Source organism: Trachypithecus francoisi, unplaced genomic scaffold, assembly GCF_009764315.1.
Source record: "Trachypithecus francoisi isolate TF-2019V2 unplaced genomic scaffold, Tfra_2.0 Lachesis_group10, whole genome shotgun sequence".
Taxonomy (NCBI): domain Eukaryota; kingdom Metazoa; phylum Chordata; class Mammalia; order Primates; family Cercopithecidae; genus Trachypithecus; species Trachypithecus francoisi.
Genome location: NW_022681455.1, coordinates 7502794 through 7522630, shown reverse-complemented (window position 1 = coordinate 7522630; position 19837 = coordinate 7502794). Strand labels below are relative to the sequence as shown.

Below are 19837 nucleotides of genomic sequence, written 5' to 3'. Positions count from 1 at the left end.
TAATTAGTCAGGCCACTTCTCTTCAATATTTACATTGTTTGTCCCTACTACAATTCACCAGCGTAGTGGTAAACAGTAGTCGCTGCTGGGGTGAGGATAGGACTGCAGATGGTGTTCTAAGGGTTAGCCCTATTTATAAGATGTAGTTTTTTTGCAACGAGAATGTATTCACGTTTAATTTACATATGATAAATATTGACTTTTTTAATTAAAGAATTTTGAGATACAAATATTAGCAAAAAGAACAAAACAAGATCAGTTATAGGAAGCAAATCATCTAATAAAATACAAGGAAAACAAAGTTGTAGGGCCTAATAGTGTACTCATGGTTTGAAGCATATTTATTAGAAAATAATAAGCACTAAACAGATCATAAAAACATTCTCCTATGCAAAGCAATTCCAATTAATATATCAGCATATTGGTTATCATGGCATAAGCATAATTAATACATGTACAAGTACTTCATTTATATTTTTTGCTTTCTTCTTTTATGACTATGGTGTCTTTCTCCATCCCTGAAATACAAGAGGTATAAAAAAAATGATTATAAATGATGAACATTTTAATATCAGAGCTTTAAAATAATTCAACAGTAATATACTACTTTAATATTCTATTGAAATGCATTTTCTGAGTATCTATCATTTACATATACTCAAAGTTAATTTTAAAGCAGAGCTTCAAAGTGTAATTAAAAAAATCATTTTGATTATTCCTATTTCAGTTTTGTCTCTTCGTTTTTTTGTTTGTTTGTTTTTGTTTTTTTGAGATGGAGTTTCACTCTTGTTGCCTAGGCTGGAGCGCAATGGCACAATCTTGGCTCACTGCAACCTCCGCCTCCCGGATTCAAGCGATTCTCCTGTCTCAGCCTCCCTAGTAGCTGGGATTTCAGGTGTCCACCAACACGCCCGGCTATTTTTTGTATTTTTAGTAGAGACAGGGTTTTGCCATGTTGATCAGGCTGGTCTCGAACTCCTGACCTCAGGTGATCTGCCCGCCTCAGCCTCCCAAAGTGCTGGGATTACAGGCATGAGCCACCGCACCCGGCCTGTCTCTTACTTTTAATAATGCATTTTTCATACATACTCTTAAACATTGTTTAATTCTAAATGAATGTTTTACTTGTTCTGGTTTATGTCAGATAAACCAAGTCCCTATAATTCAGTCCACCCCAGGGATGGATATCAAAGATTAGCCTGTTGAGAAGTATTTCTTGCTTATATCCAGTTTATCTTCTTTAAATAAAAATTATTTAATGTTTGGATTTTGAGGACTTCTAATGTATTTAAATCAACAGGGATTGATTAGAGATGTCAAAAATTACTTAAGTAGAAGCAGCACTACAGTTATTACAAAACAGCATATGAATCAACAAGGATTACTAAGCAAATATTTCATTTGTATAAGAAAAGGACTAAGTCAAAAAAAAAAGGACTAAGTCATAGTTGGCTTTAAACCTAATTAACTGAATGATAGTAAGATGAACAAAATTACCAAACCAATACAATAAGCTTTAATTCCTGATTACCAGTGGCCCTGGAGAGACAGGATATTATTTGAGAGCCTAATATTTGAAAGCACTTTGTGTATAAAACTAAATAAGATACAGACCTTGCCTTTATGGAGCTCACAGTCTAGTAGCGATAATAATAACTATTAAGCTCAAGAACAAATATGAGCTAGGTAAGGTGGTGACAAAATGGAAAAGATGATCTGCTCTGCTTGAACCAGTGAGAAAAAGGCTTCAGGAAATGGCTGAGATGGGTCTTAAAGGATAAGGAGGAGTAAGGAGGCTCTGAAAACCAGGTAGGCAGCAGAACACAAAGTGGAAAGACACAGATGGGGCACGGTGTGGATGAGGAACTCTAAGTAACTCAGGCTGGCTAGAGCACAAGTTATGCATTTCATGGGGTAGTAGCAAAATACAAGAAGTAGGTAGGAGCCAGGATCCCAGAAGTCTTGAGAGCCATTCAAAAGAATGTGAATTTTGCCACTGAAGAGTTCTCACTTTTTTTGAGACAGGGTCTCATTTTGTTGCCCAGGCTGGAGTGCAGGAGTGAGAATATGGCTCACTGCAGCCTCAACCTCCCAGGCTCAAGCAATCTTCCTGCCTCAGCCCCACAAGAGGCTGGGACCGGCTAATCTTCGTATTCTTTGTAGAGACGAGGTTTTGCCAGGTTGCCCGGGCTGGCCTTGAGCTCCTGAGCTCAAGTGATCCACCTGCCTCAGCCTCCCAAAGTTTAGGGGTTACAGGCATGAGCCACCATGCCACTGAAGAGTTCTATGAGGTTGACTATTCACTCTAAGCAGTATACAAGGGATGCAATCATATGCAGTAAGTTTAGAGAAAAGTAGAAAAAGTAGGAAAATGACCATCATTTCATTAGGAACTGACCAGATGGTAAGGAGTGGAAGGAAGTATCTAAAATGACTCCTTGATTTCTGACTTAAGTTAACAGATGAGAGTCATCTCTTTAACCAGGATAGTAATGCTGGCGAAAAAGGAGCAGACTGAGAAAAAGGTAAGTTTAGTTCTAGACCTGATGAACTTGATATCCAGGCACATGCCTTGTCAGCAGCTGGAATACAGAAATAGACCTCAAATAATTTACATTTATTAATTCGGTGTTTGTTAATTCATATCTCTCGAGCTATAAAGATTTTACTAACAAGGGCAAAATTGACTGTCAATTTTGACAATGTCAATATACCCTTATTTGAGGAATTAGCAGGAAAAAGAAAGAAAGAGAAAGAAGAAGGAAGGAAGGAAGGAGCAAAAGAAAGGGATCTAGGAAAGCACATGTTTAATACAGTTAACATCCTGCCTAGACAATACTTTCACATGTCCTGTTTAGGAAGCAAGCAAGTAAGAGATAAAAAAGGGAAAAAAATATCCAATCACACATGTAGAGAACTATGTCACTAGAGTGGTGGCTATTTGAACTGAACTATAATGAATGTTAAGAATCATAATCAGTTGTTTACTCTCCTTACTTTAGCTTATTCTTAAAATCTGTTTTCTCAGCATGGTCTACAACAGAAGAACCTGTTCTACTTTTAAAAAGTAGAGAATTCAACGTTGGATGATGCAGGGTTAGACCCACCTCTCTTTCCTTCTTCTCGACTCACAGTTTTTATCCTTATCTTTATTTCTTTTTCTTTTATGTGGGCTTCTACTCCGATCCCTTCTATGTCGTGAACATTCAGCATCCAAATAGCTTCCACCAGACTGCCGTGAATCTACTGAAGCTGATCGCCTTTCTTCATTCCTAAAACATAGAAAAGAATGTTAATCAGTTTGTTTTACCATTGGTCTCCAGTATACATACACAGACACACCAGTCTAAAGTGTAATATTCTATATCAAACCAATGGTAGATACGGTCTCAATATGCACAATCTTATAACCCATATAAGACGACAAATAAACAGAGCTCTTAACCCTTTTATGCCTGAGGTTGCAATTTTTTAAAATTTTTGCAATGAGACCTTGGGCAGTAGGATATAAATAACTCCCACAGGTTTGGCGTTCCAATAATGGAACACTGGGCATAAATATTAGTATGTTTTGCTATTTAAATATTTCACTAATATGGTTGTCCCCTGAAAACTGTTAAAGGGTAATGTCAGAACAACTCTGGTATAATAACTCTGGGCACTCACAACAAAAAACAAAAAGCATTTTCATGAGGATACTATGTGCTATCAAGGGTTTTGGAGATGCTAAAATTTAACAATTATAAGTTAATTGTTATCTGTTATCAAAGAGAGCATTTTCACCAATAAAGATAATGACATACTTTTCCGCATCATCCTCTGCCTTCTCTTGCTCTTCTTGCCAATGATTGCTGAGTTCTTCCATGTGCACATTTATCACATCTCGAATCACCTTGGGAGAGGTAAGCACCGAACTTCAGGTAAGAAAACTGCTCAAAAAATTAAGACTATAGCGCTAGAAAAATCAGTGCTAACCATCAAATATTTACTAAGCGCTATGACATAATGGACTGTGGGACTTGTACAGTTTAGAGAACACAGAAAAGGCAATGGTCAAACTGGAATATGAATAGCCGAGAAAAGTTTTATAGCAATATTAAATTTGAAGTTGCTAAAACTGTACTACCTTTATGTGAGAAAGTATCTCTGTTCTTAGGAAATACACACTGGGGATAAAGGGTTACGATATATGTAATTTAACCCTTAAAGAATTCAGGGGAAAACAATATGTACAGGTCGAGACAGAGAAAGAGAGAGTGCCAATGATAAGCTATGTGGCAAAATGCTAACAATGGGTGACCTGGGTAAAGGCAATATGGGAGTTCTTGGTACTATTTTTAGTTTTGTGGTTTATCTCTCTGTTACAGATTATTTACAAATGATTTTTTAAAAACCTTATAATGAAGTCATCTTGACTTAATCATATGACCTAATAAGACAAAATATGAAACATACAATCACTTCACAGATACTTTCTGAATGACTCTATAAGGAAACTTTCCTATTTACCCATGCCACCAAGCACAGGGTTAGTCACTGCAGAAGCAAAGACAAAACTAAAATAGGAGCTTACACTTCCCTCATGATTAAACAGAAAATGTTTTCAGAAAAAAGGTATAGGGGACAAGAGGCAATCTCAGAAACACTATCATTCAGGCCTGACTGCATTTCTCCCTACCTTAAAGAAACTTTCAATGGCTCTCAAAGTAAAATGGAACAATATCCAAACTCCTTAATGAAGCCTTCAAAGCCCTCCAGGATTTTACTACATCAGATATAACCTAGCCTCATCTCTCAAGGGAGAAGCCCTAAGCTCTAGCCACCCTGGGTTACTCATGAGTTTCTGAAAAACTCCTATACTTTTATCTGCTTTTCAGAATGCTAGTTCTTCTACCCAGAAAATCCTTATCCACCACTTGTCCTCCTCCACTATATTCTCCCATGGAAAACCTAAGATACACCAAGGTCAAACCTAGCAGAGTGACATGAGTCACACATACCTATCTCAAGTTCCAGCTCTTGCACTTCCCTAGCAGGCCTACAAGTCTCCCTGTTAGCAGCTCTACATAAGCGCCTTGAAGTCTGCTATTTGCACAGAACCCACCCAGCTCAGGTCCACCACACAGGAAAGGGTCAATAAGCAGACATTCCTTTACTCCTCCTTGCTTCTCCCTTTCGCTCAAATGCTACACTCTCTATGAAGCCCTTGCCAATCTTACATTTCAATTTTTGAAGCTGGGTGATGGGTACATAAGGGTTCCTTAGACGATGCTATCCACTTTAGAATATGTTTGAATATTTCCACAATAAAATATAAACTATAAAATCGTGAAGAATGCTAGCAGCAACAATTTAAGCTTGATTACAAGGGTTATGAGACCAGAGAAGAAACAACTGATGAGCCAAGTATCTTAGGGACTCTAAGAATCACCAAGGTAGTATGACAGGGACCCAGGCCTCTACTTGGGAAGGTAAGTCTAAAACACAGACTTTAATTGTAAAAAAGAACAGCATAAAATTTAGAGTTAAGCTGTGTGGTACAGAGTATAAGTACAATAAACTAGTGATAGATTAGTCAACTAGCACCTCATGGAAATGGTGGCCTTTAAACTCAACATTTAAAATGGCAAAAACAGAGCATTTCAGGTAAGAAAATAACAGGTAATAGGGCATTGAGGTAAGAATAATTATATGTAATCAGATACAGTTTAAGAGACATGCTTGACTAAAGCAAAAGAAAATGCTTGGGAAAAGGAGGCCAGATTATGGAAGGTCTTTTACATCAGAGAGAAGTATGAAAAAATATGGGAACAATTAGGGAATCGATGAGGAAATTATTTGTAGAGTCTAGGCAAGGTAATTCATACACCAAAAAAATTCATCAACTCTAATGAGCCATTAAATGGTATCTGAAAATAAGTCTAGATATACACTAAGAGACTAATGTATAAATAATGTATATCAACACATTTCTTAAGCCCAAATATTTGAGTACATAAAAACATGCTTTCTGCCAAAAAAGATAATAGCTAATATCCATGAAGAAATCTGTGTTTGCATGCATTGTCAGTCAATTCTCATATCAACCCTGCAAAGATTATATTATTATTATTATTACGAAAAGAAAACATTCAATCTAAAAATCTCAAATAACTTGCTCAAGTCAAAGAGCCAATGAGAAATAGCAGAATCAAAACTCAATGTGAGGTCTATCTAAAGCCCAAACTCATGCTCTTACCATGATACACTACTACTTTCTCACAAGGAGATATCTTTTAAGATTGTACAATTGTTTTACATAAGGTTCTTGTACTATGAAAGCCTTTGCTTGCTAAAGGGTGGGTCTAGAACTGATGGAACAGACACAATTCAGGTGTGGCCACCCTGAAGACACTTTCAGAAAATTTCCAAAAAATTGTGAAAATTCATAAACAGATTTAGAAAATTACCAAAAGGAAATTTTTGTTATCAACAAAGATTATGTAAAACTTACCTCAGTATATGATTTCTTGGTTATGTGAACATTCTTAGCTCTATAGGACTGGCGTCTTCTTTTATAATCTCTTACTTCTGCCAGGATTTCAAGGTAGGATTTTGGACTTTTTCGACTATTATCTAATGAAAGAATAAAATAAAACTATTATATCCTTCAAAGCTTTTAAATTCTACGAATTATCAAACACATCACAATCCTATATTTTAACTCGTTTCAAAGTAGCACATAAAAACATTCTAAAAATTGTATATTATTTATATACACGGGCTAAGTTTTATATCATTCTTTTTCTCCAGCCATTAGTTGAACATAAGAGTGCTTAGGTACATGGATTAAAGTAACAGCACAGTTGTAATATTCTTACCGAAAGAAGGTACATTTAAGGTAAAAGTCAGAGTAAAACCTCAGGTACTAAGTAAATATCCCTCAGTATCCGTGGAGGATTTGTTCAGGAACCCCCAAGGATACCAAAATCCATGGATGCTCAAGTGTCTGACATAAAATGGTGTAGTATTCACATATAACCTACACACACCCTCCTGTACACTTGAAGTCATCTCTAAACTACTTTCAATACCTAATACAGGCCAAGTACAGTGGCTCAAGCCTGTAATCCCAGCACTTTGGGAGGCCAAGACAGGAGGATCACTTGAGGCCAGGGGTTTGAGACCAGCCTGACCAACGGAGCAAAACCTCGTCTCTACTAAAAATACAAAAATTAGCCAGGCATGGTGGCGCATGTCTGTAATCTCAGCTACTCGGGAGGCTGAGGCACGAGAATCGCTTGAGCTTGGGAGGCAGAGATTCCAACAAACTGAGATCGCGCTACGGCACTCCAGCCTGGGTGACAGAGTAAGACTCTGTCTCAAAAAAACAAACAAACAAAAAAACAAAATAAAAAAGAACACCAAAAACCCGATATGATGTAAATGCTGTATGAATAGTTGTTAATATATTGTTTATGGAATTATGACAAGAATAAAAAGTCTCTACATGTATATAGTACAGAGGCAACCACCCATTTTTATTTTTTCCAAATATTTTCAATTCACAGTTGGTCAAACTGATGGATGTGGAACCCACAGTTACAGAAGGCCAACTTCACTTCAATATTAAATGATACAAAACCATTTTACTCTAACTCAAAGTGGCCCGACAATTAAATCATCTTAATAACACTCACAGAATAAAATGATAATGAAAAAATGTAAAGCTATGATGTGCATCTCAAACCTTGATTGATTTTGGCAGCCAAGTCTACAAAGAGATCGCTGTCATTTTCAATAATCTGAGAATCAGAGCGCTTTTTCTTTGTCTCCTCAACTACGAAATCATAGAGGGCAAGACGATCAGCTTGAGTTAGATCACAAACAAACCGTTTGTGATTCAGAGGAACTTCAACAGGCAAAGAAGAATAAATCCCTAAAGTGAAAATAAAATCACAAGAATAAACAATACATGAAGCACTGTGAACTTAAAATCTACTAATTATCTTCAAACATGTGCTTTAATAATACAATATTAACACAAACTCTTTTTCATAATCTCTAAATATACAAAATATCAATCTAAGCAATAAATGACAAACAACAATTCTATCCTGAATGTTATATCCACAAAAAAAACATAATATATTATGGATGTTTGCTATTCTCTCCAACAATATAAAGACAGACCCCAAGAAGGCAGGCAGGAATAATCATAAAAGACAATTTGCTCTAAGAAAGCCTTTTGGGTAACAATTTTTATAGCCATCTACAAAAGTAGGTATCTATTGATAGGCTTTTCCCCATCAAAGTTGGGAAGAAAATGCTTTTAATAAGTAATATGCATTATAAGTCCCTTTGAAATTAAACTATGGAAATATTAAAAACTGTGTAAAAAATATCTTTTGTATGAGACATCAAGCTAGATGGTCAATATTCAAAATATATCCCACTTGTGCAAGGACTTAGAGCTAGGGGCCAAAAAATAATTAAGTAGCAGAAATCCCACACCTCCTCAGGCCAGAAAAGAACAGATTACATTGAAACTAAACTCATTTTAATTTCCTGAGGAGGAAGCATAGTGGCTCAACCAAATTAACTGAAAAAAGGTAATAGCTGTGCCCCCCGGTAATTACAGAATTTTCTAAAATCTGCTCATTAGTGAAAAAAAGTAAATACAATACCTTGATGTGATGTATTAAACATTGAAGAAAATTTTTGTTTTGAGATTCAAATGTTCTCAAATAAAAAAATGATTGGAACTGTAAAAAAAGCAATTTAAAACAATTCTTTCTAGACTTCATTATTCACTAATGCAAACAAAGAACATGAGCTACTAAAGGAATCCTTTTATTGTTTGCTAACTTATTCTAAAGTAGTAACTGGTTTATAGAACAACATAAAATCAGTAGCTCTTTCCAGATACTTATATTTGATAAAGTCTAACCTCATTAAGTTCCTAGGTAGAGGCAAAAAGAATTCAAATAAGAGCATACTATGAACTAAGCATTACAACAAAAAAGAGGTACTACTTGTCTACATATTAAGAGGAGAGCTGCAGTGAATCTGAGGCCATGGTTTAACATGGCTATAGATAACAATACATGGCCATTTTTACTAGTCAAAGGGTTTTGAATTAATGGGAAAAAAAGGGTTCCCTTTCAAGTCAATCAATTTTATTCTAATTATAGTAGGCATTTTATAATACAAAATTATGAAAACAGCTTTGATAAGCCTAATTCCTTTGAATATAGGCTATAAAAATTTGGGAGAAAAACGAAGATTAGAAAATAATGATGTATTACAAACAAGCTCCATATAAACCTTTGCCTGTTATTTTTAAACAAAGAAATATAATTTCCTTCTTAAATTATTTTAGCATTTTCTTCAATTTATTCATCTTAAGTTTCTTTATGATGAAGACTGATACTTAAATTCCTTGTAATTCAACCAAAATTCCAATTCAAGACTATAATATGTGACAGGTATTAAGATAAAGTTTAGAAATTTGAGTGATACTTTTAAAAGGATATCATTTGCAAAAAGGATACTGCATATCTTTAAATAAGGAGTACATTCAGGTTCCTAATTCCTCTTTATACTCACCCCAATTACTGAAAAAGAAAAAGTACAGGAAAGGTTAAGCAACAAACTGCATTCAATTCATTCGGAACACAGATATTTCTGACAACAAAAAGGATAAACATACTTAAATAAACTTACATTTACATAAAATGTAAATTTTCAAAATGCATGTCTCTAAATGATTTAAAAGTACATATGAATGTGCTGTAATTATAATAACTCTAAGACCCTTTGGCTGCCTGTTTTTGCAGGGTTTTTATGGCAAAATATATAACATAAAATTTAACATTCTAGCCATTTTTTCAGCGTACTGTTCAGAGACATGAAGTGCATTCACATTGTTGTGCAACCCCCATCTCTAGAACTTTTTCATCACCCCAAATTGAAACTCGAATCTATTGTTTTAATAATGCCAATTCTAATTCTTGTTAGTTACTTTTGTCATCAAAGGGGATCTTAAACATATAACATACAACATTAAATAGTAGTAGCAGGTGTTGTCACAAAGATACAAATTCAGAATTTTAGGGAGAATTCATTCAGAGTCAATTCCCTAACATTACAGATAACGAAATTAAGGGTCATAGAAGTAACATGACTTGCCCAAAGTCTCACAAGTGATAGGAACAGACTGGATCTAAAACCATTCTATCCTGTCTTTTAAAGTTTCTTTGACAGCACACTGATCATGGCCATGACTCAAACACACTTCACGATACTAAAATATACAACTTAAATATTTAATATTGAAGGAAAAAGATAAACCACTAAACATAAAATGATCGTTTATGATTGAAGTATCTTGGTTAAAAAATTAACCAAAGTAACTATATCTGAAAATAAGTATGTACATCTAATAACTGTTCGAGCTTTCATAAAGTTTAAGATTGAGAATTCTGTACACTGAGTTTAGGCCTGACATGACAGATGAAATGAAAACATACATATAAAACCTTGCCAAAAAACTTACATTTCAGTGTGTAACAAACAAAATATGAATTAGATGGAGAAATGTAAAATTTTTCATGTGAGTCATTCTCCCTTCGAAGTAAATACATCAATAAGATATTTAAAGAAAGTCTTGTCCTGAGGGAAAAGATCTTAAAATGTCTAAGACATAAGTGAGCCACAAAAATAATCTGTTCAGAAATTGAATAACTCTATAGAGGACATAAAACAAATTTTTTTTTTTTTTTGAGACAGAGTCTCACTCTGTCGCCCAGACTGGACTGCAGTGGCGCCATCTTGGCTCACGGCAACCTCCACCTCCCAGGTTCAAGCGATTCTCCTGCCTCAGCCTCCCGAGTAGCTGCATTACAGGCACGCACCATAGCGCCTGGCTAATTTTTGTATTTTTAGCAGAGACAGGGTTTCACCATGTTGGCCAGGCTGGTCTCGAACTCCTGACCTCAGGTGATCCGCCCACCTTGGCCTCCCAAAGTGCTGGGATTACAGGCATGAGCCAACATGCACAGCCAAAAAAATTTTTTAAACAAGGTTAAAGATCATATAAAAAGTTACTGTTGGCCAGGCACGGTAGCTCACGCCTGTAATCCCAACACTTTGGGAGGCTGAGGTGGGCAGATCACTAGGTCAGGAAATCGAGACCATCCTGGTTAACATGGTGAAACTCCGTCTCTACTAAAAAAATACAAAAAAATTCGCCCGGTATGGTGGCGGATGCCTGTAGTCCCTGCTACTCGGTAGCCTGAGGCAGGAGAATGGCGTGAACCCAGGAGGCCGAGCTAGCAGTGAGCCGAGATTGTGCCACTAAACTCCAGCCTGGGCGGCAGAGCAAGACTCAGCCTCAAAAAAAAAGAAAAAAAGTTACTGGTAACAATTAAATCTTAATTTAAGATAGTGTAAGAATTCAAAATCAAAGTTCCTCTTACCTATCAAAAAAATTGAAGTAATTATTTGCTTTTGAAAAGAACTAAGCTCCATGTCCAAATCTCCCTTATTACCGTTATAAAAATTAAAAAGCAGAACATTTTCTAAATTACTCATATATATAAAACTCATCCATCACGAGGTCAGGAGATCGAGACCATCCTGGCTAATCCGGTGAAACCCCGTCTCTACTAAAAAATACAAAAAAAAAAAACTAGCCGGGCGAGGTGGCGGACTCCTGTAGTCCCAGCTACTCGAGAGGCTGAGGCAGGAGAATGGCGTGAACCTGGGAGGCGGAGCTTGCAGTGAGCCGAGATCCGGCCACTGCACTCCAGCCTGGGCGACACAGCAAGACTCCATCTCAGAAAAAAAAAAAAAAAAAACCTCATCCATTTCATTATCTTAATATTACTTTCTGTACATTAATTTCCACTTAGACCATAGAAGCTACCAATTTTTGGAGCTAGGGCTTGTTTAGCATCCATTATCTCTGTTCCTCTCAACAACTCTATAAATAGAGTTTTGTATTACAGATAAAGAAACAAAAACTCAGAGTTGTCATCATTAATACATGGCCAAGCAGCTACTTCTAATTCTCTAAAACAGGTTTACACAAAGCAGAATTAACAATTAACAGCACCAATAGTCACAATTAGTATGTACAGATACAAAGTTTGTGATATTCTTCCACTTAATCATGAAAGACATAATAAATAAATTTGAGCAATATCTAGAATCCTAGTCCACAAATTTTACTAAATGTAGGGTTTCTAACAGAAAATCAGACAACTCAGTTCAGAGTTTGTGTCAAAATTCAGAACTTAGTTCTGGATCCACTTTGCTACTATCTAGCAAAGGCGAGTTACTTCACTTTTTTGTGTCTGTTTCTTCACCTATCATGGAGGGGAAATACCGTTCAGCTTATCACAAGTATGTTGTGAAAGAGAAATGTAATTTATAAAAGAGCTTTAAAAAAATAACCTTTTAAAAAATAAAAATATGGAGGACCTTAAGAACAAACACACTAGAACTTTATCATGTCTCTATCAGATAGTTTTTCTTATCTGTAAAATGCAGACACTGGATTAGATGATCTCCAAGTTCTCTTTCAACTCTAAAATAAATTCAGTAAATCTAACCACTTAAGAGTCAAATAAAGTCCTTTAAGTATTATTAACCTCTTCAAAAACCAAAAACCTCCAACTTTTTTATGGGTACACCACCAGGGTATATGACTAGAACCAATAGCAGAGGCCAAAAAAGCCTTGACTAGTCTAGTCATAGCTCAGTAATCTGTCCGAATAAATAAAATGAGACTCAACTGTCTCCCTCAAAGAAAAAAATCTGGAATTTTGCTGCCAGGGACAAAAGTGGGAACCTCAAAACAAAAAAATACAAGAAATGTGCTTCTGGCTGTTGTAGAGAACCCATGTAATATAGACAGCTAAGGATAGTCTTCCTTCTGTAGCCACAGTGCAACTCTGAGAAATCAAGTCCAGATACTGGCTTAAAACAATATTTAGTAAAGATCCTCAACTTCAACGAGGGAGAAAACCAACCATTACTACAGCCTGGTAAATATAATTCAGCTAGAAAAAAGAATGAGGAAAAAAAGGTAAGTTGTGCAGAGAAAGCTACCTACAGAAGGTTCAAAGACAATGCAGAAATAGAAATCCTTATAAGAGAAGCCACTCAGGTTTTGGCTAGATGTCATATCTACATTCATTAGAAATTTAAACTTTTATTAACTCGTTTGTCTATGTGTTTGTTCGCTGGTTTGTTTTTGAGACGGAGTTTCGCTCTGTTGCCCATGCTGGAGTGCAATGGCGCAATCTGGGCTCACTGAAACCTCCGCCTCCTGGGTTCAAGCAATTCTTCCTGCCTTGGTCTCCTGAGTAGCTGGGATTACAGGCACTTGCCACCACACCCAGCTAATTTTTGTATTTTTTAGTGTTTCGTCATGTTGGCCAGGGTGGTCTTGAACTCCTGACCTCAGGTGATCCACCCGCCTCAGCCTCCGAAAGTGCTGGGATGACAGGTGTGAGCCACCGTGTCTGGCCTATGTCTCTGTTTTTGATGGATTAAGTTTTCTTTCAATTTCCTAAAAGCTTATGCTTAAAACTTCTAACCTATTCTCTGCTGAAGTTCCCAGGGAGAAACTCTTTAACCCAGTTCTAAAGATGGGCATGAAAGGATCTATTAATAGGAATCCTCTGAAATTATATGTAAAACTTTTGTGTTTGTACTTTTTTTCTGAGAAGGGGATCCCAAGCATTCATCACTTCAAACCAACTCACTTACTGTGTAGCAATCTGAGGGTACCTGTGGAGACTAATCTCTTTCAGCCTAAGCCTTTTCTTTACATTGCATTTCAACACTCTAAAGAGAGGAAATCTCAGGGTAAAAGAGTCTCACTCAGTGGCATTTACAGATGTTCCTTGACTTACATGGGGTTACATCCCGATAAACCCATCATAAACTTTATATGGTTAAGCTGAAAATGCAGCCCAGAGTCTGATAAAAGAATCACTAGTACTTCAAGTCTAAAACCTTGTGATTATGTGTGTTGTTTTCACACCATCATAAAATTGAAAAAATCCTAAATTAAATCATCAAGTTGGGACTATCTGTATTTACTAAATAAGTTTTTTATATTAGCCACAAGACAATCTCACCTACAAACCACCAGGTTATTGAAAAGGATGAACCCTTAGCTAAGATAGTGTCCTAGCGAGACTAGTGTATCTCAACAGGAAACATCTAACAAATGATGGTGAAATGAAGCAAATTAGCCTAATGTTAAACGTAAAACTTAACCTTTCCCATGGAACAGTCTTCACAGGTTTTTCTTGAAATTAGTAACATGCTTATGAGAAAAATAATAATTTGATTCATTAATTCACTTAAACTGTAATGCCACTTACTTTGATTATAACAATCACTGTCTTTCCCAACCGCAGTTCTAGCTTGTTTAATAATCTGGAATTGTGAGTCCTTATCTGTCAAAAAAAAAAAAAAAAAATCCATAAATACAATATGAATCATCAGTGACCACAATTAAATGATTAACTGGTTTCTGATCCAAGCCCTTTGGGCACGTGGACAAACCTTCCAGAATCTTAAGAAACATCCACATCCCTGTCTATGAAATCTGAACACAGAATCCTTTCAGATTTATCTACAGCCCAGTAAATAATCAGACTTCAAGCACTTCATGCCTTTAATTAGGCCTGCAGCAGTAGCAGCGACAAATTTTACTGACCAATAACAGCTAACATTCTTGAAGCCTGTGCTGTAATGGTCACAACTCTGTGACCCTTTAGCTGACTCCAGCTAAGTGCCTGACACTATTCTAAGAATATTATATATATATCACTTAATCCTCGCAAAGTGCTATTATAACTATCTCTATTTTATAAAGAAATTTAGGCAACAAACAGGTTAATTACCTCGCTGAAAGTCACATCTGTTCATGATAAAAACAGGAGTGGAATCAGGACATTCTCTTTCAAGAGCCCAAGACTTTAACCTCTATATATGTTGTGAATCCCTGGAACACATGTCCATCTTCAGTCTCATCCTTCAATCTATGTCACATGCTCAAATTTTTGTTGTAACTGAGAAGGAAGGTGTCTGCTCTACTACACAAAGCTTTGTAAGGGTTTCACTGCCTATTAATACAAGCCTGGTCTCTAAACTTCAGATTATGTGAATTAGTTGCCTTGTACATTAATTAATTCTACATTCTCTTAAGATACTAAATGTCCTTCTTAATCATAAGCATGCTTATAAAATCCATTCTTTTGATAATGCAAAAATGAAAAATCAGTATCTACACTAAGATATTTTTAAATTATAAAAACTTAATACTTACTCAAAGTAATTGAAGGTATCTTCACATTCTCATAGAAAAACTCAGGATTATACATTTCATCCTGAAAAAAAAAATCTTAGTGTTCTTAAGTATCAGATAATTGACTGTTTTAAGACTTGACATAAACAATAGATTAGTATCACTTAATTATTTCTCACAATAATTTGTGAAATTAGGCAAGTACCATCCTACCCTTCAAGTAAGGGCTATTATTTCATGTTGCTGAGCCTCACAATATAACTTCCAAAAATTGTGAATTAAGGCATGAAATGCATGACATATACATATATATTTTACTATAAAATAGTAAATATATGGTACCTCTTCTTCTTTGGTATAGCCCATTTTCCTCAATCTACAAGATGCCATGTGCTTTGCTAAAGACGATTTAGGCATGTGATGATTGGAATCGTAAGGACATAAAACAACTTCATCCTATAAAAATCAAATAGAAACAAAGAAAATCGGTACATAATATTTAAATAAATAATTGTTACCATTAAATGTTTACCATTTAGACGATTTAGGCATGTGATGATTGGAATCGTAAGGACATAAAACAACTTCATCCTATAAAAATCAAATAGAAACAAAGAAAATCGGTACATAATATTTAAATAAATAATTGTTACCATTAAATGTTTACCATCTGATAATGTACCAGTACTGTCTAGTGCATCCTCTTCTACAGGCCTCTCTCAACCCCCATGTGGGTGTGTATTAAAGAAAAACAAAACTCCTTCAACCCCTAACTCCCTAAATGCCCCTGTGCTCTCTCCACTCCTTCAAAGCCTAACTCTTTGAAATGTGTATTTACGCTCACTGTCTAAACAACCTCACTTATAACCATTCCTCACTCACTGCCACCATCACCCCACTGAAACCAGTCAATAGGTCACTAACAACCTTGCTACTAAAGCCAAAGAACATGTCACTGTCTTGTCATATCTGAACTCTTGGAAGGTCGCACTCCAATTGTTCATTTGTCATTCAGACACACCCCTCATGTTCTTTCTACCTCTCTGGCTTCTTCTATTTGGTCTCCTCTAAATATCTGTCTACCTTGCTCTATTTGTCCCCCTTTAGATGTTGGTTTTCATATATTAATATAACCACTGACCTTTTGCTATTTAGTATCTGCTTACTGAAAGAAAGATCTCAAGGCTGCAACTCTCACTATACAGAGAGGACTCCCAAAATTTATATCTTTAAACCTTGTTTCTCTCCAGTACCGTATACTAAAGACACTAAAAGTTCAACACAAACAAAAATAAATTCATTCTACTCATCGTCTCCCAACCCTCAAACCTACTACTCTTGTACTTTCCATTTCAGTGAAAGGTCTCACTTACTCAAGCAAGAAACCACGTCTTCTCCCTCATCACCCATATCCAATCAATCACCTAGCCCTGCCAATTTAACTCCTAAATATTTCTGAAAATCCCTCAACATCCTCCAACCCCACTGCCACTTCCCCAATTCAGAGATCATCAACTCTCTGCTGGAATACAACAGCCATCTCCTGACTATGCTCGCTTTCTCTCTCTGCTTCCAGTCTTGCTGCCCTCCCCTTCATTTTCCATCCTGTAGCTGGTCTGAATTCCAGCTCTGCCACTTACTGCTGCACGAAATTGGGTGAGGTTTGCCTCATTTTCCTTATCTATTATATAAAATGAAAATAATAGCAGGACCTCTCTCAAAAAGTGATTGTGAAGATTTAAAAAAGTATACCAAAGTTTATACACATAAAGGAATTCAAATAGGGCCTGGTACATAGCAAGCATTCAATAAATGTATGCTATTATTTTATTAAAAGGTAAATATGATTATGATATGCCCTGGCTTAAAATACTTCCATGCTTCCCCACTGCCTTCATTAAAAAAAAAAAATCTAGACTTTCTAATATGGCTAACAAGGACATTTAAGATCTGACCTCTACCCCTCACCATCGTTCTGCGGTAACTCTACACCCTATGCTCTAACTATCCTTAACTACTTGAGGCTTCCCGATCACTTTTATTTACCAGCTTAGAATTCACTTTGTCCAGGAAGCCTTTGTTGACCACCACTTTGTCCACCACACCCTACAATAAACTGTACTATAGCAATTCCAACCCCACCCATCATAGACCCATGATAATATAACGGTTGAGTTCTCCGTATTCCCCCTCACCATCACCAGACAATAAGCTCTGTGAGGACCAGGAACTGTAACTGTTGTTCACTAAATTTTAGTACCAAAACACCGGTGGAAATCCTAATTGCCATTTACTAGCAGTGTATCCTTGGACAAATTATTACCTCTGTGTCCCTTTCCTCGTCTATAAAATGTGGTCAACAATACCTCACAGGGTTATTTTGAGTATTAAATGAAGTAACTTTGTTTGTAAGTGGCACAAACAAAGTGCTATTTAAATGTTAATACAAGGAATCCAATGTTACGGCAATGCTGAGTAAACAATGTATGGAAAGGTCTGGTAAGTCCCACTCAATGGAATTTGCAGCTTCAAATGCCCCTCTAAATGAACAATAAAGATCTTTTAATTTCTTCTGTGCTTTTAATACAATAAATAATGAATGGTATACACAGAAATCAAATATATTTTAAATGTCTCAGGAATCAGTAACTTCAACTCAGGAGAAATTATTACAGCATGGAAGTAATATTAAAGATAATGAATTAACCCCGCATTGGAGCACTTCCCTTCCTCTCACTCCACCAAAAAACACCCCACAAAAACCAAAAATCACCATTGTTCACTCTAAATACACTTGCCTACATTTTTAAAAAAGCAATTCTAATGTCCACCGGAGTTGCCAGTCACCATCTCTTGGTGACATCCTTTAATAATCCTAGAATCGGTGCTGTCCCAGTAAGAAGTGTCCAATTTTAAGGCATAGAAAGGCGAACTGGCAAACTCCCAGCTCTCCTGACACCGGATCTGGTGCAACTGCGGAATCCATATGACAGATGACAATGCAAACCGCCAATCCCTCTGCAGCACTCTGAGACCCATTCACTTACTTTCTAAATAAATACCAAATCTGCCATTCCCTCCTCACTCAACACATCTTCCGGAATTTTGTTTGTGTTTTGAGACAGGGTCTTGCTCTATCGCCCAAGCTGGAATGTAGTGGAGAGATCTCGGCTCACCGCACCCTCGACCTCCTGGGCTCAAGCGATCCTCCCACCCCAGCCTCCCAAATAGCTGGGGCCACAGGCTCACACCATCACACTCGGCTTATTTTTGTATTTTTGGTAGGAAGAGGTTTCACCACGTTGCCCAGGCTAGTCTCGAACTCCTGGGCTCAACGGATCCTCCCGCCTTGGCCTCTCAAAGTGCTGGGATTACAGGCGTAAGCCACCGCGCCCGGCCCCCCGTTTTCTTTAAATCCGAAGTTCCGCGGGAGGAGCGCCGCACCGGAGGTCGGCGTGGAGCCTTCGGGAGGCCCTCGCGCGCCCAAGCCCAGGACTCAGGGAGGTCAGGGTTGCTCCAGCGCCCGCGGCGCCCCTCGGGTCCCGGGCGCCCATCGCGGCTCCGCACACGGACGAGGACTCCTCGCCCTTCCCTCCGCGCCTGCCACTGCGGATCTCCCTTCTTCCAGTGAAGACCGCGGGCCGATAGTCCCCGAAAGGGCCCCGCGGCCGCGCCCCTCACCTCCGCCGCCTCCTCTTCCCCGGGATCCAGACTATCCAGGTCCCAGCCCAGGGACGCCGTCACCTCCTCCAGCGTCCGGCAGCAGCTCTCCACGAACTCGCTCAGCTCCTCCTGCAGCCGCCGCCGCTCCTCCACAGGTGGAGGTTCGCCCTCCATGGCTGCAGCCCACCCGCCAAGAGGAAGCGGCCGAACTGCAGACGGCGCGCGCGGGCCTCTGGGAGCTGTGGGCGGGGCCACGGTCACCACGTGACTGGAACAGCCTGTAGGGAAGAGCCCCGGGAAGGGCGGGACTGTTATTTTGAGAGGCGTTTTCCAATCTCCTCTCAGCTTTTGGGTGCAGTTGCGCTGGCTTTTCCTGAAAGACATTTACGCTCCTCGACTCTCTCAAAAAAACGGTTTATAGCTACAGGAAAGTTTTAAAAATAGTACAGTGAGCTTTCGTTTAGCCGTCCTTCAGCTCGTTGTTAACATTTTGCCACGTTTGATTTCTCTCCATCTCTTCTCTCCACATTCACAGCCCCACCCAATGATTTTTGCTGAATTCTTTGAAAGTAAGTTGCAGATTCTTCATCCCCAAATATGTTAACATGCGTGTTCTAAGAATCAGAACATTTTCCTGTGTAACCGCAATACATGATCAAACCTAAGAAAATTAGTAATTTCATAAAATCATTTATTATACAGTTCATATTCAAATTTCCCCATTGTCCCCAAAATTATTTCTATAGCAGTTTTATTTTTTCAACCCCTAAGCTATAATTATTGTCTCTTTTAATCCAGATCAGCCTCCTTCACCCTCTTTTTTAAATTGAATAATTAAATGTTGTGATGAGCCTAGGCCAGTTG

General features: G+C 37.5%; 1 protein-coding gene across 1 annotated transcript; it reads right to left on the bottom strand.

Annotated features, from left to right (window-relative positions):
- Positions 1-323: 323 nt before the first annotated feature.
- On the bottom strand, positions 324-19214 carry SNRNP48 (small nuclear ribonucleoprotein U11/U12 subunit 48). The gene is made up of 9 exons (XM_033216150.1): positions 18992-19214; positions 15653-15766; positions 15332-15392; positions 14382-14456; positions 7730-7918; positions 6494-6615; positions 3804-3892; positions 3108-3272; positions 324-518 (listed from the first exon to the last, which is right to left on the bottom strand). The coding sequence occupies exons 1-9, from the start codon at positions 19145-19147 to the stop codon at positions 470-472; spliced, it is 1020 nt and encodes a 339-aa protein (XP_033072041.1). The 5' UTR covers positions 19148-19214; the 3' UTR covers positions 324-469.
- Positions 19215-19837: the final 623 nt, after the last annotated feature.